General features: G+C 35.5%; 1 protein-coding gene across 1 annotated transcript in view; it reads right to left on the bottom strand.

The window, feature by feature from the left end:
- The window catches only part of LOC107586987 (alpha-1,6-mannosylglycoprotein 6-beta-N-acetylglucosaminyltransferase A-like), a 69,445-nt gene extending 45,061 nt beyond the window's left edge, over positions 1-24,384 (bottom strand). The window contains exons 1-2 of the mRNA XM_016274569.1: positions 23,972-24,384; positions 11,079-11,246 (exon numbers count right to left, since the gene is read on the bottom strand). Of these exons, the coding sequence (XP_016130055.1) occupies positions 11,079-11,246; positions 23,972-24,212 (409 nt within the window). The 5' untranslated portion in view covers positions 24,213-24,384. The remainder of the gene's footprint in view (positions 1-11,078; positions 11,247-23,971) is intronic.
- Between the last annotated feature and the right edge of the window lie 1,343 nt (positions 24,385-25,727).

Here is a 25,727-nt window from a genome sequence, read left to right as displayed (position 1 = left end):
TTAGATTAGACAAGAGAAGAGAAGAGGGCCGTGAAATGCATTATGGGATGCGGTGACATCACTTCTAGTGAAACTAGCTTAACCTGATACCTAATTTGCAAGATTTCCATACTAAATTGTATGCAATATTGGAAATTGTGTTGCAAAACAGTACGGCCAACTTACTCCATGGCATACTATATCTAATTTTTGATGTGTGCAACCCTCGAAAGTGGACTAGTTTGCAACGTTTTCAGAGTGAATCATATGGATTTTTGAAGTGTGCATACATTCAGGCTATTTTTACCCACAATTCCCTTAGCACTACGGAAGTCTGCAACATTTTTTGGGAGGGAAACTTTTCTGTTCAAAAAAAATGCCAGAAATCGGATGGATTTGTGATGTATACATTTGTGAACTTTAAGCAAATATTGCCAACAATCCCCTCAGCACTGCTAAAGTGGATTAGTTTGCGAAGTTGCTAGAGTGACCTATTCAAGAAACATACCAGGAATCGTATGGATTTTTAAAGTGTGTAAAATTTTCTAGACTTTAGGCTAATATTACCCACAATCCATTTAGCGCTACAAATGTTTGCAATGTTTTTTGGGGGAAAGTCTTCTGTTAAAGAAGCATGCTAGAAATCCGGTGGATTTCTGATGCGTGTATACGGTTGTGTTTTTTAAGCTGATATTACCCACAATTCCTTAAGCACTACTAAAGTGGACAAATTTTTACCCATTTAAGAAATATGCCAGGAATCATATGGAATTTTAAAGGGTCTGTAAGTCCCTAGACTTTAGGCTAATACTACCCACAATCCCTTCATGCTAGGAATCCGATTGATTTTTGAAGTGTGCATAAGATTGTGTACTTTAGGGTAATATTACCCATAATCCCTTCGGCGCTACTAAAGTGGACAAGTTTGTGAAGTTTTTATAGTGACCTGTTAAAGAAAGATGCCAGGAATCGTATAGATTTTTAAAGTGTCCATAAGTTTCTAGACTTTAGGCTAATATTACCCCCAACCCCCTTCAGCGATATGAAAGTTTGCCATGTTTTTTGGAGGGAAACTCTTCTGTTTAAAAAACGTTGCAGGAATCCGATGGATTTTTGAAGTGTGCATAGGTTTGTGTACTTCAGGCTAATATTACCCATAATTTCTTCAGCGCTATTAAAGTGGACTAGTTAACAATGTTTTTTTGAGTGGACTAGTTTTGGATAATTGTACCATCATACGTGCGTTTGCTGATTGGCCGATAACGTCCAAATATCAAGTTAGACATAAGTAGTTACGCGTTTTCCTTACATGAACTGAACTTCTTACTGTCAACATACAAAAAACAATGATTAGCTGAGAGGAAGAGAGAAAGGGAATGATTTCGAGTCTGCATGTGGCGCTACGGAGAGTGGAAAAAACAGCTGTGCTTGACACAGGCTCAACATACACCCTTGTAAACACGCAATCACATAAACACACATACACACAGATGGGCGTTTTCCGTCACACACTCCTCCAGGCTAAATAGTGCGAGACCCCGCAAGACAAACAACAGTCATCAAGAAGACAACGAGTGCATCTTTCAATGCAAAAACAACAAGAAATGGAGGAGCGAGAGGGGAAATGCACTCAGGAGAGCTGTCTCTCTCTCTGTTGCACTTCAGTGAGACACATTTCCCTCTGAGCAGCGCGTGTTTGTCTCTCTCATGCCAGAAAACACACACCGAGGGCACTTCTATGGCTAGTTTGGAGGAGTGTGAGAGTGCAGTGCTCTTGTGTGTGTGTGTGTGTGTGTGTGTAATCTCTGTTCCAGGCGAATTTGAGGTCGTAAACTCTTTCTGCCAAGCTGGAAGGGTTTTGCTAAAGCTTTCAACTGGATGTGACTCACACACATTTACTTTTAAATCTGGTCAAATTATAGATGATTAATGTTAATATAAAGGTGAATTTTTTGTTTTTATGAAAACACAGAGAGAGAAACATTATTTTCATTACAATTACAAAAATTTCCAAATTAAATTGTCATCACAGTAATGCATTTGGATTTATTTTTGCAATAAAAAAAACTTTTTAATGTATAATAAAATATTGTATTTTATAATACAATATAGTATAGCTACTACTACTACTGTGTTTAAAAAAAAAAATACAATAATGAGTATATATACAGTGGGGCAAAAAAGTATTTAGTCAGCCACCAATTGTGCAAGTTCTCCCACTTAAAAAGATTTATATTTGTATATATATATATATATATATATATATATATATCCAATTATAACTACTTCAAAAATAACTCTTATCCAACTGCCCCAAAATTATAAATAAGAAAATACATTTTGATTTCTTCCTTTTTTATTACATTTTTATTAAATAAAATTTTTATTAATTTTGTATTGGGTAGCACAGCAATATCCAAAAAGTGAGCTCAGTAATGCTGTGTCATGATCCGGAACAGCCATTTCAAGCAACACATTCCAAAAATACATGAGCTGAAACAGTTCTGAAGAGAGAAATGGGCCAAAATAACTCCAAGTTGCTGCTGAAGGTCTGATGCAGCTACAGAAAGCGTCTGGTTGAAGGTATTGGCGATTCAGAAGGTTCCATGGAAAGCCTTACATTTTTTACTTTTGACGTCTACATTCATTTTTATAGAAATTACAAAAAAAAATGCAAGATTAATGTAACATTTTGGGCTCTTAATTAAGTTCCACTGTGTGCTGACAATCGTTCTCTGAATCAGATCATCGTCCCACAAGAGAACGGTCCAACACAATGAGCCTTTCAGTACCCAGCACTGATAACTATCACATTTCTGACTACACAAGAGCCGAAGAGGCCAACAATTGGACTGACAGACAAGCAGTTACACACTAATGGAGACCAAAAAAAAGACGTGAGCTCTCTCATCAGCAACATATTGCTTCATGACACAGCACAAAAGCATTAAACCCAACAGATGAAACTCACAACCAGTCTGTTCACCTGTTACGCTCCTTACGCATCAGTTACCACCTGCTGAAATCGCACAAGTGTACATTTCAGACTCGCCCATTTCTCGGCACGTGCACCCAGTCCTCTGGGACCACGCACAAGCCGACAAGAATGGATTGTCAAAGTGGATCCAAAACGAGGAACCAAAAAACTAATTGTCAGCTTGTGCTGCTGATAAAAGTGCATGTTTCTGACATTTTTGGAGACAAATTGCTAAAAATTAAACAAAAAATGGTCCATTAATTGACTACTGTTTTTATTCATTTCTAAACATCCTAAACGTAAATTTTTTTTTCATTTTTTGCAGGTTAAGTTATGCTTAATACAAAACAGGAAGTCCCCATCGTGACCGTCTTGCGTTATTGGTGAGATGAACGATAGCATTCAGCTAGTTGTGGTTAGTATTACTGGTTCAGCCTGTTCCCTAAAGAGGGAAGTCACATCCGCCCTAGATGTATAAATACAAATGCAGGGACACTCCTCACCCAACCACGACTCTCTGGAGATCTCTGGCTCTGCAAAACAGGTGACAAACATCCAGAACTGGGAAATTATGACCAAATGTGTGAGTTTGTGCTATGTGTTCATTAGCAACCCAGCGAAGCCAAAGCAAAGTCTCATTCAGGAATATTTTTATCAGACCAAATAATCTGAAAAGGTTTTGCAACAATATCAAAATCACGCTTATCCAGATAACAAGTTGCAGATAAGGGAATGGGAAAACAATTGCTGAAATATTTAAAATGATCACTGACATGTCTGTGATGATATGTCTGTACTATATCGGTTAAATCTGAAAGTGTTTTTTTAATTTATTTTATCAGTCGATTTTGGTTGAGTTGTGTTGCACTTCTTTAGTTAATAATAGATTTTTGTTTAGAATATTTAATTTTTTATTTAATCAGTCAAAAATCATAACTTTTATTATTGTCCATTTATCACTCATTATCAGCCAGAATTTCAATATCGGCGCAACCCCTAAGTGGGTTAAAATAGATAAAAAGAAAACCATACTAGATTTTTGGTTACACATTATCTGAAGAAAGTGCCAAAACTCATACAAAACTCACAATCTTGAGTTCATTTTTACGCAAAAATCATAAGTTTAAATCTCTAAAATATAGTAGATATTGTTCACAAGTCACACAATTTGAAGAATCATTCATGTATTTCAAAGAAACGGGATAAATTCAATTGAACACTTAAGAGTCAAAAATCGTAACTTTTAGTATCGTCCATTTATCGTTCATAACATGAAAACAATTATCGGAAATTTTTATATCAGTGCAACCCTCAAGTGGGTTAAAAGAGATAGAAAGATAGAAAAACCTAACTAGATTTTTGGTTACACATTATCTGAAGAATATGGCAAAACTCGTATAAAACTTGCAACCTTGAAGTTACGTTGATCGTTTTTATGTAAAAATCGTAAGTTTGACCACAACAAAAAGTAGCGGGACATTCTTCACAAAAAAGCCACACAAATTCAGGAATCATTCATGTACACTGAACAAAATTATAAACGCAACACTTTTGTTTTTGCCCCCATTTTTCATGAGCTAAATTCAAAGATCTAAGACTTTTTCTATGTAAACAAAAGGCCTATTTCTCTCAAATATTGTTCACAAATCTGTCTAAAAGAGACGGCTTATGGTAGAGAAATGAACATTCAATTCACGGGCAACAGCTCTGGTGGACATTCCTGCAGTCAGCATGCCAATTGCACGCTCCCTCAAAACTTGCGACATCTGTGGCATTGTGCTGTGTGATAAAACTGCACATTTTAGAGTGGCCTTTTATTGTGGCCAGCCTAAGGCACACCTGTGCAATAATCATGCTGTCTAATCAGCATCTTGATATGCCACACCTGTGAGGTGGATGGATTATCTCGGCAAAGGAGAAGTGCTCACTAACACAGATTTAGACAGATTTGTGAACAATATTTGAGAGAAATAGGCCTTTTGTGTACATAGAAAAAGTCTTAGATCTTTGAGTTCAGCTCATGAAAAATGGGGGCAAAAACAAAAGTGTTGCGTTTATAATTTTGTTCAATATATATAAAAGAAACGGGACAAATACAATTTAACAGAGTGAAAAATCCAAGCCTTTAATATCATCCATTTATCACACATAATATGAAAATAATTATTGGCCAGAATTTTAAAATTGGTGCGACCCCTGTGAGTTAAGAGATGAAAAGAAAACCATCCTAGATTTTTTGTTACACATTATCTGAAGAAAGTGGCAAAACTCATTCACAACTACCAACCCTGGAGATAAGTTTGCATCATTAAAACAAGTAGTAGGACAATGTTCACGACAAGTCACACAATTTAAAAAAACATTCATGTATTTTGAAAAAAAAACGGGACCAATTCAATTGGCCACTTAGTCAAAAACCTTTTAGTATAGTCCATTTATCGCTCACAACATGAAAATAATTTCATTCACGTCTATCAAACAAACGGTGGAGGATGAATTCAATTTAACAATTTTTTTCCAGCTAATCAACAATAAAAACACTGACAGCCAATCAGAATCCACCTGACTTTATAGAGCTGGAGCATTTAAAGCGGCAGATATCATAACTGCAACATTTTTATATTAAACAGAACTTAAGTTGGTGTGGATGCTAATATAGTTAACATTCTTGATGTGAACAAGCCTTAACTGTAACTTTAACCCTGCGTGTCTCTTTTAGCTAGCAAGAATGAACTATTGTTCATGGCCTGCGAGCGTTTAGCTTATTAATTACACGTTGGCCTTGCGTCCACCAGCGGCATCTACGAGCACAATGAAGCAAGCCCTGTTTAGCTAACAGTGGGTATCTCTGTCTGTGTCTCTCGCTCTCCCTCTATCTCCGAGGATTCTAGGTTCTAGTCAAGAGCCAGAAGCGTAGAGTGTGCCAGCAGCGTCGTTTCAGCACCGTCCTGAGAGATGGTAACAGACACCGCTGGCGCAAACAAACACACACACATAGACACACAAGCCACGAGCCGCAAGAACACCTGAGCTCTCTTCGCTGCTGGCACGCAGAGCCGATAACCTCTGAGAAAGAGAGAGAGTCGAGGTGAAACGTGCCATGTTTGGATAGATAACATCGGCGGGCAACGGTTCAGTGGTTTTAATCTGGTGGATCCGCAGACGCACACGTGAGATAATGTCAATCCAGGTCTGATGTTATCCTAAGAGTGAAGACAATAGGAATAATTTACCAAAGGACCAAACATTAGCATATTACACATGTTAGGTGTGTCATTTTTGAGCAAGCACTAGCGTCATTCCCATTTTTTCCAAACAAATATAACATTCCCACCAAACTGAGACTCAGGAATTTGGTTAAGACAGTGTTGCTAGGTTGTTTGTTGGGCAACAGCATTTATATCTCAGTGTTTATGATGCTTAAGATTTGATTATTTAAAAAAAAATTCAATCGTCATCCAAGTATTTTAAACTTTATGGAAAAATACTCAACGAACCTCTTAAAATATACCTAGCCGACATGTTACTTACATGGATCTTCATATGCTGAAACATCTGATATTTTCTACTCTTCTTTATGTTGGAAAGAAGTTGTCGTTTCTGGTGGCTATGCCTTATTAACTATGGATGCACCGAAATGAAAATTTTTGTCCGAAGCCGAACAAAATGAAACACTGAGCCGAAAGCCGAATACCGAACACGGTTTTTAAAAAATGTTTCCCCATTTTGCCAATTTTTTTAACCACTGCATAAGTTAAATAGCCAAAATGTGCTTTTTACTGTTTTGTCTTGCTTTTCAAAGAAAAAAATAATTTACAAAACAACAATTTAAAAATATTTACTTAACACTGAACATTTTTTTACATTCTAGCAGACATTATACCAATAAAACACAACTTAACTTAAAATTAACAAGTTAGTAAAATAATATTTTTTGGCCATTTTTTGGACCCCCTTCTTGAATCAGGCATGTATTTTTTTACCATACAAATAAAAGCAGCCTTGCTGAGCAGAAGAGACTTATGTTAAAACATTAGAAAACATTATAGATCCCAGTCTGAACACTGTGTGTAAATGTTACAATAAATGTGTTAATAGAGCTGTTGTAATTATTATTGTCATTATTATTTTCTTTTACAGAACAACAGTAAAATTACAATAGTAACATTTATTCATGTTGATGGAGTTCTTGCTCTTTCTCAGCTTTTATTTTGGCAGAAACCCGCATGAAGACCTCAGACCTCATGCATTTACAAGGCATGTCACATGCCTTGTAAAAATTCATAAAAATGTTACTGAGCAGCTGACGAGTAACACTGTTTCAGTGCAGATTTTCCTCGCGCTTTGGACTTTGAACCCTGCCGCCACGAGGTCGTGCAGTGCTGTTTGAATACATGCAATTCGTGTGTGTATTAGAAAGCATAACATTCTGCAGTTTATTTAATTGTTCAAGGGCATTCCGCGATTTCAAACATCATACAGTAACCAGCAACAACCCCCCTTCCTCTTCTCATCGAAGACATGCGATGCATGCAGTACTAAACAAACTCGCTGTCAGTGCTTGTAATGATTTTTTGCGTCTTTCTCGGACAGCTTTAAATGTTTCCACACTGCCGTCTTGTTTGCTGCATTAGCGCGTGCCTCTATTTGATTGCGTCACGTCAGTTCGGTACAATTTATTCGGTCTTTTCGCTTATTCGGCCAAACACGAAAGTGTTTTTTTTGCTATTTTCGGCTGAATCATTTCGGTTGCCGAACATTCGGTGCATCCCTATTATTAACGTTAATTTATCATTGTTAAAAATGATGGCAATGAACTTGGAAAAATACTTTATGGTCAGATTGAAAAAACAACAAGGTCCAAGAACTCAACAACAAACAAAGTGTAGCTAGCTTACATTGATCTTTCGACATTGATCTTCTGAAAATAAAATTTTCTACCATACGTTTATGACTACTTATGCTTTAAATGGATGAATTTATTGGCGCAAATGTTAGATGCTAATTCAATTCTGATTAAATCTAATTGAGAAAACAATGAGAATCCTAAACAAGAAAAAGGACAGCGCTCACATTTTAAAAACAATAATGAAGACAATATAAACAAAGCAAATAGTTAGCTGAATATCCAGAAAAATAACATGGTTCTTTAAATGTAGGTAGCTGATATTTTTACGTTACAAATTACAATATTTTGTATCCCTCTTTGTGCTAGCTACAAGATTCAATTTGTTGTGACTAACATCAATATGCGTTTACGAAAAACAGCAAAGCTAACTGGCTGCTGGAACATTGAGGTCATTTGCTTCCAAAACAAACTCAACAAATAGACTCTCAGATCTTCTAATAAACAACTTTGGGCCAATCAGAAGACGAATTCAATCGTATATTGGTTGTCGACTGAGAGAAGCAACTTTCAAACTGCAACAAAGAGACGTATTCTGACACTGCTGGGAAACAAAACACTTTTGAGGTTAACAGCAGGTGACCTATGAACAAAACGCCCTTCCATTTCTTCGAAATATTTGTTTCTTCAAACATCAAATGCACCCACTGAGAGGAACTCAGCAAGAACGAGCAGAAGGAGAATGTTGTCGGATGAGTTCACACGTATACTCGCCAGTTTACAGTTCCAACATGAAGACCACAATGAGTCTTTGTGCGGCCCTCTCAGACGGTATTACTTAGATTTGTCATCATGTTGACGGACTATAAAGAGTCGTTTGATAGCTCTGAGAAGCAGGACCTTTCTTGCTTTTCTTTGCTAGCTGCCAGGCCCACTCAGTCACTCATCAGGGAATAATAGTGCTTTGGAGAGCTTGGGACTGCGTGTAAAGATCCGAGCTGCTGTCATCCTGAACTATGACTTACAATTTAAAATGTTGGTTTGAGTTCTCAAAGACTTCTACAGCATGTTGACTGTGTCTGTTAAGCAAACAGAGACTTAAACGACATTTCAACATTTTAACACACTGCAAAACTCGATGCTATAAAAATAGCATCTTCTAGATGGTTTTAGCACATTGTTAAGTGGTTGCTAAAGGTTTTCCAGGTGGTTTTAATGTGTTAAGTGGTTGCTACCATCTTCTAGCTTATTTTAGCGCGTTGTTTTTGCATCTGCTAACATGTTCTTGGTTATAATGCAATGTTAAGCGGTTGTAAAAGGTTTTCCGGGTGGTTTTAACGTGTTTGTTAAGCAGCTGCCTGCGTCTTCTGGCTTATTTTAACATGTTGATTTGCATCTGCTAGCGTGTTCTTGATGGTTTTAGCGCATTGCTAAGTGGTTGCTAAAGGTTTTCTAGGTGGTTTGCAGCTGCTAGCGTGTTCTTGATGGTTTTAGCACATTGCTAAGCAGTTGCTAAAGGTTTTTGTCGTCATTTGTATTCGTTTTTTTCATGTCTATTTATTATATTGCATGTCTATTTTCTAATTTACATGTTTTATTTGAATTATTTTAGTAAATCAAGTTAAACTAAATGAAAATGACAAATGTTCCTTTAGCAACCTTGGTATTATAGTGATGCTTGACGTATCAAGTACTGCTTACAATGGTGGAAAAAAAAGAGCTAAATTATTTACGCTGTGCACAATCTTCGCAAATCAAGTTAGCATTGACGAACGGTGAGTGTTACACAATCTAATGCCATAATAACACACCATATCCATCACATACTGTAATTTTAACCTGCCTTTGAAACGTAATGCATCTTTTAAAGTAATTTAGCTAGGTTTGAGATATAAACAAAAGGTCGTCACCAGAACTGTCATCACAGCGGGTCTGTCAAAAAAAACAGTCGGAGAGAGAGAGGGTTAGCGATATCCAGCCGCTGTCAAGCCCCACATGACTCAACGGGGGGTTGGCCTATATTAAGCACAGTGAGTCAGAGACGATGATTACATCCGCACATCAAGTCCAGTACATCCACACACACATCAAGTCCAGTACATCCGCACACACATCAAGTCCGGTGACAGAGAAATCACACACATACAACCTTTACAAAAACGCACTGAGGACGAACCACGTTACAGTGATGGCATCAGATGGTAATACTATGGTATTTTAACATAAGCATGGAACTGAATGATTACCATGTTTTATGTGGCACTTCTGAGAATACCATTGTAAAAATATGGTATCACCATGGTAAATGTCCAAAACCAACATATTACAATAGTACATGCCAAAAAAAAAAACAATACTACTGTGGTAATTGTTTAAAAAAAAACGCAGTATTTCCTGTGAACATATCCAAAAAACAAAGTATTACTGTGGTAAATATTCAAAGCCACTGCATTGTAACTGTACATGTACCAAAAAACCCAAAAAAACTTGATACTACTATGGTAAATGCATAGAAACATAATTCTAATGTACATATCCAAAAAAACAAAAACATGGTTGTACAAGAAAATGTTGTATTACTGTGGTAAATATCTTGTTCTGTCCAGGCTGGACTATTCTGCCGTGCAAAGGCAAAAGACCATAACTTCGATTAAAAACTGCCATCTCTCAGATGGCACAGTGCGTACAGAACACACACACGCATAGAGTTTAGCATCAAACTTCAATGTTGCCAAGTCAAACTTTGCTTTAGTGACAAGCTACATTAACTCTTGGTTTCGTCACTACAACCTGAAACAACGCTACAGTATAAACACAGTAAAAATCAATAAACATAACTGTCAACCACAAAAACCGCCTCAGCAGAGAACCTCACGTCAATGAAAAGCAGTTTATGTTTCCACTTTCCATGAACAATTCAAACAGTATTTGACAATAAATATCCCGTTTGACTACAAAGCTCCCACTCATAACACAGCCAAGCCATTTTTTCTAACAAATACTTGGTGAAACTACAAATAGTTAGTTTTCTCCCACGGTCGTTAATCATCTTGGAGCTGAAGGAAAATCAATGGGATCCAATAAAGAAGGCAGGAGCTGTGAAAGAAAACCATGTATGTGTGTGTGTGTGTGATGCATATGAGAGTGTGTGCCGTGATGTGTAAAGAGTGCTGTGTTTACTCGGAGGTCTGCGGAGGGCCGTGGACTTTGGAAATGGGGGCAGTCGAGGAGAAAGATTACCAGAAAATACTTCAATACGAGAAAGAGCATCTGTACCTGCCACGTTGACTTTCTCTGGGTTGACAGGGTTCGGTCCAGGGGTCCCAGTTCCGTTGGTCAGGTTGCTACTGGTGCCGTTGTACATGATATTGTCCACTTTAGACTCCAGCTTTGATAATCTCTGCATTATATTATCCAGAAGAACAGCTAGAGTCTTCTTCAGATCTGCACAACAGAATATGATATACATATTAGCTAGAACATTACAATAAAGCAGAGAAATTTATATTAGTTTTTAGTATTTATATTATATAAATATATATATAATGTGATTATTAAATAATACAATAATTACTACTTTCAAAAAATAAAATATCTTTATACAAAATAATAATGTTCCATAATATATAAAATATAAATTGTATATATAGCTTATATAACACTAAAATAAGTAAAAAACTGTATAAATATATTTTAGTTTTGTATTTCATACACATTATATATACAAATTTATCATATACAGTGGTGTGAAAAAGTGTTGGCCCCCTTCCTGATGTCTTTATTTCAAACCAGAAATTATTCTACAAATAAAAATACACAACTTGTATTTATAAAAAATAAAAATAAAAACAATATTATAGTATAACATAAAATTTCTCCATAAATTTTCTTCATACATTTCTGTGCATATTTACTATGTATATATAAATACACACACATGCATGTATATATTTAAAGGTCCCATATTGTCAAAACTGAAATTTCCAGGCTTTTTTCACGATAACTGAGGTCAAAAAATCGCGCGAATATGAACGTGGTTTGGCGCAGCTCGTCAGTGAACAACGGCTCTGTGTAGTTAATGCTGCTCAATGTGACAGCACGCAGGTGATGGAGATTTACCGCTGTTTACAGAACCGGCTTTCTGACAAGATGCGCATTAAATATCGCATGTGATCTATCGTGCAGCCCTAATATATATATTACATATATATTTCAATTTTTTGATGTAACTGAAAGTTCAGACAAACATAAAACAATATTATAGGAATTATATAAATGTTATTATATAAATGTTTATTTTCAAAATGTTTTGAATCTGAATAATTTCACACAAGATTTTCTACACACAAAATATGACACTTGAATGCTGGCATTTAGAAAAATACTAAACTATGATATATAAAATAAATAAAAATATATATATATATATATATAATACAAAATTTGTGTATTTTTGATGTTTATTTTCAAAATGTTTTGAATCTGAATAAAACTTCACTCAAGATTATTTTCTACACAAAAATATGAAACTTAAAAGCAAGTACTTAAAAATATAACAATTTTTATATATATATATATCTATATATATATATAAATAATTTCAGCTAAAGCATGTTAAGTATAAAATATCTTTGTTTGTGAAATGAGTGACCGAAATCTGCTGTGAAAGTTTATGTAGTATGTATCAGACATTTGTTCATCTAGTATGGATCAGACATATGCATTGTTAAACATACAAATTTAAGGGGGTCTGAATACTTTCCGTACCCACTGTATATATATATTTATGTGTGTGTGTGTGTGTGTGTGTGAATATTCTATTTATTTATAATTAAGAGTAATTATAAGTACTTATAAGTAAATAAGAACCAAAATCAAGATTTATTTTTCTCAAGATGAATTTGAAGTTTTCTGACACACAATTTAAGGTGTATTAAGCATTTATCAATCTTTTCTTCTGTACGAAACGAAACGAATAGAGTAGAGTAGAGTAGAGTAGAATAAATTATGATGAACTAATAGGCAGTGGCGGCTCGTCGGGGGAGACACAGCTTCCCCAAAATTTTTAGGTGAAAATGGGAGGAGGACGATTTAATGTTAATAAAATTCACAATTCATTTCAGTTCATGTCTCAGAATGTGTATTTTTTGTAATTTTACAGATGTAATACCATAACATGTTAATGAAGTTGGAAAGCGCCGCTTTTCTATCGCGAATGTGCCGAATCGGCTGACATAATTACAACCGCTAGGGGATGGAGAAGGGTAGGGTGAGGCCGGGCGAGAGCTGAGCTCTCGTGCCTCCGTTGGTAAAAAAAAAATTAGCCAATCAGCATCGAGTGTTCACTTTCAGTGCTGAGGAGCGTTGAGAAAAGAAACTTTGCAAGGGAGGCTAGCCTCTTTCTGATATCAACCAATCATCACGGAGATGTAAATTACGTGATATTAGTTTGAACGTCTGCCGCTGCACTGATAATGTACCAAGTACTTATGAGTAGCAATATTGAATATTTGATCGCATACAGATTTACCAAGCTGTCATTCAAACCGTATATATACAAATTAAAAAAAGAGAAAACAGCCTAAGCTGGATATAGGCTACAGTAGTCGGCTTAATTAAATGGCACAACAGGCAGCTCTCTTTTAACACAGACTTTTAAGAAGGGATGGATGTTTGCTTCAAGTGATAGGCCAGGTAAGTGAAATTATATTATCTTGCTGTATGTGTCGTTTTCTTTACGTTTTCTGACTAAAAGCAACAAAAAAGCCATTTTAAAGTGGTTAAGCAAATAATAATAATAATAATAATAATAATCGGCAGGGATCCCAGACCAATACAATTAGTGTGCCTCCTCTATTTTAAAACCCACGAGCCGCCACTGCTAATAGGCACAACGCCCATTTAGACGCTCAATCCAGACACTTAACCGAAAGAGGCCAACACACCTCCAGCATTTCAAACAGGTTTTAATGTGACTCCATCTGAAACACAAGCTTCCTGCAGGAATAAAACACCATCCATACGCTCAATAACCTTTCATCTTGATAATACACAATAAAAGATTATCAATTATGCAAACAGCCTTAAAATCATTTAAATTTAAATCTTTCAAGCTGCAAGACAGCTAGGTAAAACAAGCTTTATGGGAATAACAAAATCTTACAGACAATAATGGGATCAGGACATGGAAAACAAACATTGTCTTGCTGTTTTGAAGAAAAACAGCTCAACATACAATAACCGTTAAAACCGATAATCGTTTTTGACCAATATTTCATTTCACCAATATTCACGTATCCAACAACTATACTCACAGGAAAACTTAATTCACAAATTGTTTGGATAACATATTAAAAGGTATTTGTTACAAATAAAAAAAAAGGGTTACACTTTACTTGAAGGGGTGTGCATAAGACTGACATGACACCTTCATAATCATGACATGACACCTACATAATCAAGACATGACACATGCCATGAATATGAAGGTTTTTTATGCATGTTTATGACAACTGTCATTAAGTGTCATTCGCTCAGTTATGTCATTTTTAATGCAAATATGACATTATTTGACCTAACCCTAACCTAACCCTACCCCTACCCTTACCCCTAACCATAGCCCATAACAAATACATCTCAAACAATGTCATCTTTGCATTCAAAATTACATAACTGAGCGAATGACACTTAATGACAGTTGTCATAAACATGCATACAACCTCCTTCATATTCATGACATGTGTCATGTCATGATTATGAAGGTGTCATGTTAGTCTTATGCACACCCCTTCAAGTAAAGTGTTACCAAAAAAAGCTTAAAAACTAAAAATGCCCTTAAAATGCAAATACAAAAAAATAATCCCACAAGTAACAATAATAGTAATATTAACTCTTTCCCCGCCATTGACGAGTTATCTCGTCTTTTAGAAGAAAACGCTTCCCCGCCAAAGACGAGTTTTTACTGTTTTTCGTGTTTTCAGTGTCATACACTCGAGGGCGCTATTACACATCTTCTGAACGAGTACAAAACCTCCCGAACAAAAAACACACGTGAACAGGACGGAGAAACGAGCAATCTCTAATGTAAACAGATGCATATGAAAAATAATGCGATCATCAGCAATAGACAGCATATAAATGAAAACTGCATAATGTTACAGAGTAAAATGTTAATCCAGGAAGTGGTATATGTCTGTGCAAGCTTTGGAGGTGTTGATGGAAGCGATTTACTAGATTTATGCTTTCATAATCGTACTGAATATTATCCAGATGTAGTTTTAGATAAAAAATGTGATTTTGTCACCTTTTTGCTCAAAATTATGCATTTTTATGAAACCTACCTATATTCAACTGTTGATAAAAAATAATGATTTAAGCTAGAATAAAATTGATTTTTTTTGTTTAAAAGTAGAGGCTCTGATCTTTATTTTGGTGTATTGCATATTCAAATATTCATACAGCAAAATATACTAGAGGCCATCAATTTAGATGCTCAATCCAGACACTTAACCGAAAGAGGCCAACACACCTCCAGCATTTCAAACAGGTTTTAATGTGACTCCATCTGAAACACAAGCTTCCTGCAGGAATAAAACACCATCCATACGCTCAATAACCTTTCATCTTGATAATACACAATAAAAGATGACTATGCTCTAATGCAGAGAGTGACAGAGGAAAAGTGCAGTTTGGAATGATCCAAATGCAATTATGAACCAGAATCTTGAGATTCATTGAGTAGAGATTCCTGACTAAGTGATTTATTAGCAAACAAACTGCATGCAATAAAATCAATAACAATACAGAAGGACAAATAAGCTTTATTCTTTAATGATGCTTCATTCCTGGGTGACCACAATTACTGTCATTAACTAGATTCCTTTTTACATTCAATTCATCCAGGATACTTGAACTGAGAACAAACACGTTGATAAACTTGTTTCCAGTTTAAAACGCCTTGAAATACTTGTTCCTGTTTCTCACTCACATCTCATAAAAGAATGAAGGACATAATAGAAATGTACTTTTCATGATGCACGACTAGTGAAGCCTGGCCCAATTTCCCCATCCAATCAAATCCCAAACGATCCCATCCCATTACTTCTTGCTAAACATTCTTTTTCATGCAGAAATATGTCACATTATGGAAGTTAAACTCGTTGCGAATGTCTCAAACTCATTTTATCGCTTTCTCTCTGGCTCAAAAAATAGTCCAAATCCAGCAGGATTTTCTCTGACAGATGGAGACAAGAGAGTATAATCCATATTTCTATGTCACTGAGTGCCGTAGCTCACGATGATGAGGATGTCATGACGTCATGATCACTAAATCCCTCAGAGAGCCGTACAGCCTTCAGGACGGGCCACATTCATGTGATATTAGTTTTTTTTCCCAAAAGGACATGTGATTTTTTTTATCTTATTTGTCTCACAAGCTGCTAGACAACTGTATAAAACAAGTTTTGTGGGAATCCTTATTATCTTATCGATAGTATGAGATCATGACATGTTAAACATGAATTTTTTATTTTTTTACATTTACATTTATTCATTTAGCAGACACTTTTATCCAAAGCGACTTACAATTGGGGAATACATTTGGGGAATTTTCTCATTGTTTTGAAGGATAACCATCTAAAATACAATAACCGATAAAGCCGATAATCAGTTTGACCAGTTTTTTTTTTACCGATATTCATTTCTATGAAAAAGCACTCAACAGCAATATTCACAGGTAAAGTAACTTAATTTATAAATTGTTTGGATAATAATTTTCAAGTTATTCAAGTTAAAATAGCAGTCATTCAAGTTAAAATAGCATATAAATTATGCAAACAGCCTTAAAATAATTAAAATGTAAATCAAGACAGCTAGGTAAAACAAGTTTTATGGGAATAACAAAATCTTACAGACAATAATGGGATCAGGACATGGAAAACAAACATTGTCTTGCTGTTTTGAAGAAAAACAGCTCAACATACAATAACCGTTAAAACCGATAATCGGTTTGACCAATATTTCCTTTTACTGATATTCACGTATCCAACAACTATACTCACAGGAAAACTTAATTCCCAAATTGCTTGGATTTTTGACCCAATTTTTTTAAATTACTATTATTAATAAAATATTAATTATGAATTATGTTTTGTTTTAATCTAATGTTCATGAATTTATTTAAACAAAAAAAGCAGAAACTACGCCTATATTTAAAAATCGGTTCTGCATAGCATTTATCAGTTCACTTAAATTTATAACAAATTCTTTTTAAAATAATAATAAAAACATTCTTTAACATTGAACATGAAGAATAATACAATAAAAAAAATATTGGCTACAGGTACATTTAAATAAAATAAAAAAGTCTGAACAAAAATGTAAAAAAATACATAACTTTAACATGAAGAATAATACAATAAACAAATAAATATGTATAAAAACTAATACTACAAAAGCATAGAAAATTAAGAAAGGAAAGGAATCTAAACTCTCCCGATCATTTTCAGTATTTCAAAGCTTATACCACCCTATAACAATAACCTAAAACCACCTTTGAGGACCATCATTATGCTTTTAAAGGTTAAGATGGCATCCAACAATGTTGACACCGCTTCTAATGTAAAGGTAAGATGACCTTTAAATGAGCCTGACCCACATCTGAAAGACTAGAAAGCCACTGGGCTGTATTCGCGTTTTTACCATTCATATTACGGCGGTGAGTCATATCTGACCTTACACCCTCTGGCTGTCTCTTCCTCTAGCTCACTTTCACTCTCACCAGATAATGCAAATTGATCTTTCACTTCGGCCTGGTTTAATCATTTCTAGGTGTCTGTAACTGTCTCCTCACCTGTCTGTCTGTCTGTCAGTCTGTCTCGCTTATTAACTGCAAACTGGATACATTAACTGGATGCATTTCCTGGAGCTGCAGCGAGACGCGGTGTAGACAGGAGACAATATACTGATCACGATTAGATTAGAGCGAGATATGGATCCACATTATAAACAAAAACCGTAGTTATGGGTTACAGGAAAAGCAGAAGCTGATCAGAATACAATAGTTGGATACACAGCAAACTCCAGAAGCAAAATAATACATGTAGAGCAGGTACATTTTTGTTTTAAATGAAACCAGATTCCATTACAGATGGCAGGCTGATTGAATATAACAGGTCGAACAGGAACAGATCGGGTTGAGACGGGAACCTGCTCCTACAGTGAACCGAGACTCGTAGTGGGAATGCAGCCAAACATCTAAGAATTATAAACCAAGAAGGTTAAGAGTATGTGCTTGACAAATGTTTACAGATTAATTATGAATTTTACAGGCTTAAACACGCGGAAACCAGATGTTTTTTTTCTTTTTATCGCCTGTTTTATATAACTGGAGAAACTGCAAATAGGATTCATAAAAATTATTTTCATGATATGGCTGGAAATGTGTAAATTAGACTATTGTGTTTAAATACATTAAATAAGACTAAAAACTCGAATTTAGAAGCGAATTGTTTAACAGTGTTATTAAAAACTAACTTAATATAATTAACATATAATAATATAAGATTAAAAAAATGAAAATAAAAATGTAATACAATTGATTTTTTTATTTATTTTATTATAATTGTTGAACACCACAGATCTATTTTGCCCGCCAAGTGAAACTGCATTTATAATCACTTAAAAAATATATTTTAATGATATGGCTGAAAATTCTATATCATTGTTTTTAAATATATTCAAAATAAAACACAAAAAATTCATTTTAGAAGAAAAAGTGAATTTAGACAGCACAATATTATAATGTACAATTTGAAAAATTCATATTCATTATACAATTTGCGAAAGATTGTTTATCAAATTAACTTTATATTAAAAAACTATAATATGAATTAATACAAATATAATAATATTTTTATTTACTAGATTATTTGCATTAATATATTTTTATTCATGGTTCTTTTTTTTTGCAAAAAAAAATGTTGAGAGAATTATTTTTTTATTTTAATTTCAAACAATAATTACATCTGCTTAATCAAATGATAAATTCAGTAGTGTCGTGAGTTGGAGCCACAGTATCAAACTCCAGCAGACCCAATCAACCATAACGACATGCCCCGTTTTTATTAGAGGCCGACCGATATATCGTTTTGCCGATATTATCGGCCAATATGAGCCGGTCACCGATATATCGGTATCATGCAAATGGTGTAATTACTTAGTTTGTCCAGCTCCATTGTTTGCTACTGGCGACCTGGATGAAACGCTTTAAAGCTTAGTCTATGGAAAACCATTGAAACTTTGAACGGCCATATCTCCGTAACGGCGCGGCGAATCCGCACCAAATTCGGGGGATCCCTTCAGCTCGAGGAACCCTCTCGAACTCGAATTTATATTTAGGGATGCACCGAATGTTCGGCAACCGAACCGAATAAGCGAAAAGACCGAATAAATTGTACCGAACAATGATATGACGCGATCAAATAGCAACCAGCGCAGAGTGAGAGGCACGCACTCTTTATTATGCAGCACACGTCAGCAGTGTGGAAGCATTTAAACTGTCGGAGAAAGACGCAAAAATCATTACAAGCATCGACAGTGAGAGACTGTTTTGGACTGCATCGCATGTCTTCAATGAGAAGAGGAAGGGGTGATTGTTGCAGGTTACTGTATGATGATTGAAATCGCGACATGGCCTTAAACAATTAAATACACTGCAGAACGTTATGTTTTCTAATACACGTGCGCATTGCATGTATTCTGACAGCGCTGCACTAACTCGCAGCAGATCTGCTTGTTAACCAGGGTTCAAAGTCCAAAGTGCGAGGAAAATCTGCGCTGATACAGTCGTCAGTTGCTCAGTCACATTTTTATGAATTTTTACAAGGTATGAGACAATGCAACATATTCGTAATGAGACTCATTTATAAATCTGTTGTCAACAAAAATAAGCATTGAGGTCTTCCTGTGCGTTTCCGCCAAAATAAAAGTTGAGAAAAAGCAAGAACTCTTATCAACATTCATAAATGTTAGTATTGTAATTTTACTGTTGTTCTGTAAAATAAAATAAAAAGTAAGACAATAATAATGATAATAATCATTACAACAGCTCTGTTTTAATACATTTATTATAACATTCACACAGTGTTCAAATTAGGATCTGTAATATTTTCTAATGTTTTAAAAGAAGTCTCTTCTCAGCAAGGCAAGAAAGGGGGTCTGATGGCCAAAAATTATTATTTTACTAACTTATTAATTTTAAGTTAAATTGTGCTTTGTTGGTATAGTGTCTGCTAGAATGTTAAAAATGTTCAGCATTTAACATTTTTAAATAGTTGTTTTGTAATTTATTTTTAATTTTTTTGAAAAGCAAGACAAAACAGTAAAAAGCACATTTTGGCTTTTTAATTTATGCAATGGTGAAAAAAAAAAAAAAGGGCAAAATACATGGGGGAAAAAACTCGAAAAACTGTGTTCAGTATTCGGCCCTGTGTTTAATTTTGTTCGGTTTTGGCTTCGGCCAAGAATTTTCATTTCGGTGTATCCCTATTTATATTGTATTTATTTACAGAGGTATATTATGTCACACTTCACACTTCTCTAGTAAGTTTCGTCTGTGTGTGAAGACAGTAGCGCAAATCCGTGAATGAATGTTCCGAAGTGAAAAACTTAAATGGAATAAAGTTGAATGGAATTTAATTAACTTCAACTTTACTGTTCAGTGCACTGATGTCAGACTCATTTTGTATAATAAAGTTTGTTAAATTGTTAAATGCCCTGCCTCCATTACGTATCTCTGTCACATCATTATAAGTGTTTGATCACCACATTTGAGTGATCATTGCAAAAAATGTGTTTATGTATATATATTCTGTTTATGTATATACTGTATTCTATATATAGTACCAGTCAAATGTTTGGACACACAACTGGGAAAGTGTCCAAACTTTTGACTGGTACTGTACTATAATATACACAAAGAATATCGGCCGATATATCGATATCAGCCTTTTTTTACTCCCTAATATCGGTCCCAAAAAACCCATATCGATCGGGCTCTAGTTTTTATAGCATCAAATTACTAGCTAAAATCAAACTTATCACAAAAACAAACAATTTAACATATATCAGCGTGATAACAACTACCTTAAATGACTGATGTCCCATTCGTTTACATGGAGAGGGCGGGGTTTATGACCTGCACTGCAGCAAGCCACCAGAGGGCGAACAAAGAGCCCGCAGCTTCACTTTTCAGGACGTGTGAGGCACCCCTGGTTGAAACCCCTGCCTTGAGGAAACAAAGTACTTCCTCACAGCGGTTGAGTTTCCTCTAAAAGCCTGGGTGCTAATTAGCATTATCCAACCTACTATGCCATTTGTTGCTGATAATGTTACAATGGGTGCATCTTACGCATCTGATGTTTCACCTGCATGCTATCGGGGTCAATTCTCCTACAAGAGAAACCCAAAAGTCACAGGTGCTTACTTGACAAACCTGACAAACAAATCAACAAATTGCAACTTCACCCGTAAAAGGAGCATTTTAGCGGTGGAAACGATAGGCGTATTGTTTGCAAGAAGCCGTGTGGTGCGTGTCTTTGCTTCTGGATCAATAGTCATCCGTGAGCCGTAATGAGGCCTCTTGCCCAACGGAGCGGCTCTATTAGCGGCATGAATAAGTTATCGACGGATGAGAGAAAGGCTAAAACAGACACCGCCGCGGCTTTCTTCTGTTTAAGAACGATGACGTTGTTCTTCTTTAAACATTGCCCGTTTTGGTTGCGGCTGATCACAAATGCGACTTCCTCATGGCATCGCTTCTCAGCTGCAGCCTCAGGCCATCATGGGAGTTAAATATAGGTTAAAACATGCAGTGGAAGAAAACAGTACCAGGAAAGACAAAGCCAGAGGAGGTGAGATATAACAAGGCATATTGCTGCAGTCGATTTATGCAGCTAATATGAGAAACGGACTTCAAACTGACTGCTGGATGCAAATTGCACAACTGCAGTGTTAAATCTCCTGCAGATTTTTGGATTCCTGCGGCTTTTCTTTACAGTACAGTTCTCGATTTCTCACACCATCTTCAAATGAATTCAAATCAAGGTTGCAGCTTGTTCATGGACCTGCAGTTGAGTAGAAAATGTTCTGAACGTCTATCGCAAGCGGTGGATGAAAAGTGAACTAGAAAATTTGTTTTGGTTGCGACTGACATACTAATGAAATACAAATGATACGAAATACGAATGATGAGATGTCAAGCACAAAACTACTTGATCAAAATTTACATTGAAACATCAAGAATGAATGATTTTTTTTGTCATTTTGTAGATGTTGCGATTGCAGGAATCAATGCTGATTCAATGCTATTATCAAGTTTGTTTTATTTTGTATTAAAATATAAGTTTGAGAGAAAACCATAAATCCAGTCGAATGATGGGATAAACTACGAAACGTGTTTTATATCAAAACGTCAAGAATGGTCGATTTTAGGGGTGTCGAAATTAATCGTTGCGATGCGGATGTTGGCGATTCTGCATTGATGCAGTCATAGACCATAATCGATTATAGCCTATGACGTAATTCGCATACGCACTTGTCACGCGAGTATTAAAAATGCACTCTCTATTTTTAAATCGGAGCTTGGCTTTTTCCCGCATATGTGTGCTAGAGACAAACACGGCGGGCTTCATTGCACAGAATATGCACTGTGAGACACGTGCGTATTGCTTGACAGTGCTCCCACTCGCTGTTATTTTAGTCTTTTACTTTAGATACGCTTTCATTTTTGCTGTTTGGAATGCAGTACGTATTAGATGCACGAAACTTTCACGTGCGCTTTATGCTTGTTTGTCCTGAAGCTTGCGGCTGTGGGTAAATGCACTTGCATCTACTTTTATGATACGAAATTGATGTAAACACAGTCAGTTATGTTTTCAGAACAGGACAAAACATCTGATATGTGGAAATAGATCTGTGCATTAGTGTGAATGCAGTCTATTAAAGCTGCCAGTGTCTATGATCTCATCAGTAATAATCAAATGGCAATAATGCTAAGAAAAACCCATAACTGTGATTATCAGTAAACTTTTGATACTTAAAGCACTTTTGATACTAAAAGTGCTTTTTGTTTATCACTTGTAATTGTCTTTTCCCCCCTTTATTATGTTATATATTTGCTTGTATGTTTTGAAGTTATATTTACTTTTAATCCTTAACAATTATTAATTAATTAATTATATATTAATTAATTAACATAATTATTTTAAAAAGTAGCCTGCTTATATAATTTAATAAAAATGCACAAAATAAATTTGATATAATCGTGATGCATCATGATATCGAATCATTGACATGGTAATCATAATTAAATTGAATCGTGAAACCAGTGCCGATTCACACCCCTAGTCGATTTGAGTTGTTTTGCGAATATTGCGATGTTGCAATTGCAGGAATCAATGCAGATTCAACATTATTTGCAGGTGATGAGATATCAACTACAAAACTATGTGGTTGAAATTTACATTGATACATAAAGAATGGATGATTTTATAATTTTGCAGATATTCCAAAGTTGTGCTTACAGGAATTCATGTGGATTTAACATTATTTGCATGTTTGTTTTATGCATGTTTGAGGAAAACGAAAGCAATAGCAGGAAATCACGAGTCATAAAACTAGTCGTATGATGACGTCAGCAACAAAACGATGTTGCCAAAATTTACATTGAAACATCAAGAATGGATGATTTTGAGCCATTTTGCAAATATTGTGATGTTGCGATTGTAGGAATCACTGCAGATTCAACATTGTTTGCAAGTTTGTTTTATTAAATCTTAAAACTAGATTTGAGGGAGAAAAACAAAACCAAAATCAAGAGTCATAAATCCAGACAAAAGATGAGATGTAAACTTGAAAACTTTGTGATCGAAATTTACATTTAAACAAAAAGCATGATGTTTAGTCATTTTGCAAATATTGCAATATTACGACGCTATGATTTCAGGAATCAATGCCGATTCAACATTATGAAAGACATCAAGAATGCAAGAGCCATAAATCCAGTCAAAATGAACATATGTTGAACTCTGAACCATAATCCCACTATAAACCTGCCATTCTAACCATAACTCAAACCCCAAAAACGAAAAGCAAATATTTCAACGACTCACCGTATGCCGTCATGGTGCCTACGTAAGGTCCGTCCATCACGCTTTGGTTCTCCTCGGCGAGAGCTTTGATATATCGCTTGCTGAGGTCCAATATTTGCATACGTAGTTGTGTGCTGCTTTCATGCGTCACCCTCTGCTGGATGGTGAAATGAAGCAGCATCATCCCCCAAATGAAGCCGAAACTCACCAGGAAGAATCCCAGCTTTTGGGAGGACAACTTCCACAGGTACACAGAGCCCATGTCGAGGAAGTTTGTTTGTGTGATTGTGTGCAGTGTGTGCGATTCAGGATGAGTTGAGCCTCATGATCTTTGAGGGGCGTGGTCTACTCTTTCCTTCCCTCACTGTAGTCCATTCCTTTTAGCGCAAGCTGTCAATCACACCAAAGACACACCCATCATAATGAAGACACTGGAAAGAAAAGAAAAAGTCAAAGTCAAACAAAAAGACAGCATTTTTAGGTCACATTTTTGCTGTAAAGATTTTTAATTGGCAGATGATAAAACTGAAAAAATATTCCAAAGAGGAGTAGGGTTGCTGCGATAGACAGTGTTGATGGTTTTACCGGTGTGAAGCCGCAACACCGGTTATGTCACTTGCCCACCGCGGCACCGCCCCCACCGTCTTTTGGATTTTTTATAGTAATAAAAATCATTTAGTTCAGTTAGAGAATAGACACTACAATTAAAACTGAACGCGGCTGCTCAATGTAGCGTGCCGAACGACAGTCGCATCACAGATCAGATTTCATTTATCATGTGAGCAGAAGCTGACGAGAGTGAGGTGAGACAGACGAGACGAGACAATGGCAAAAGCGCTCGTTTTAAAAATATTTTGGATTTTGAAAAGCCTGTTGACTTCTGACATTTATATTGGAAGGTTTTTAAACATTCATTTTTTATTTATTTGGTTCCACAGTGTTTGCTGATTTTTATTTAAACTGTGTATTTTTTTTATTTAACATCAAGTATGCTGCGTCTCCCAAGCTTTCCTATTAATTTTGCTAATAAACGTACGTTTCTTATTTATTTATTCATATTTATTTGGCGCACAGCGCTTTTAAGCAATTTAAAAGTGAAGAAAATGAGGAAAAGAGGTAAAACTCAAATTAACTAAAAACAAACAACTGCTTGATGCCGAATTGCCGCTAATTTGAAAGTGAAAGTAAAATGTGCATGGCACTTCTAACACGGAAGGAAAGCAATCATACAGGCTATAATATAATATCAATTACTGGTATTGTCACACGTCGATTAACTGGTGGGAAAATTTCCTCATCGTTACAACCCTAAAGAGGAGCCATATCTAGAAACTACAGGTGTATCTCAATAAATTAGAATGTCATGGAAAAGTTCATTTATTTCAGTAATTCAACTCAAATTGTGAAACTCATGTATTAAATTAATTCAATGCACACAGACTGAAGTAGTTTAAGTCTTTGGTTCTTTTAATTGTGATGATTTTGGCTCACATTTAACAAAAACCCACCAATTCACTATCTCAACAAATTAGTATATGGTGACAAGCCAATCAGCTAATCAACTCAAAACACCTGCAAAGGTTTCCTGAGCCTTCAAAATGGTCTCTCAGTTTGGTTCACTAGGCTACACAATCATGGGGAAGACTGCCTAAATCATCACAATTAAATGAACCAAACACTTAAACTACTTCAGTCTGTGTGCATTAAATTTATTTAATACACAAGTTTCACAATTTGAGTTGAATTACTGAAATAAATGAACTTTTCCACAACATTC

The sequence above is a fragment of the Sinocyclocheilus grahami genome, unplaced genomic scaffold, assembly GCF_001515645.1.
Source record: "Sinocyclocheilus grahami isolate Dianchi unplaced genomic scaffold, SAMN03320097.WGS_v1.1 scaffold87.1, whole genome shotgun sequence".
Lineage (NCBI taxonomy): Eukaryota > Metazoa > Chordata > Actinopteri > Cypriniformes > Cyprinidae > Sinocyclocheilus > Sinocyclocheilus grahami.
This window is presented reverse-complemented; position numbering and strand designations above follow the sequence as displayed.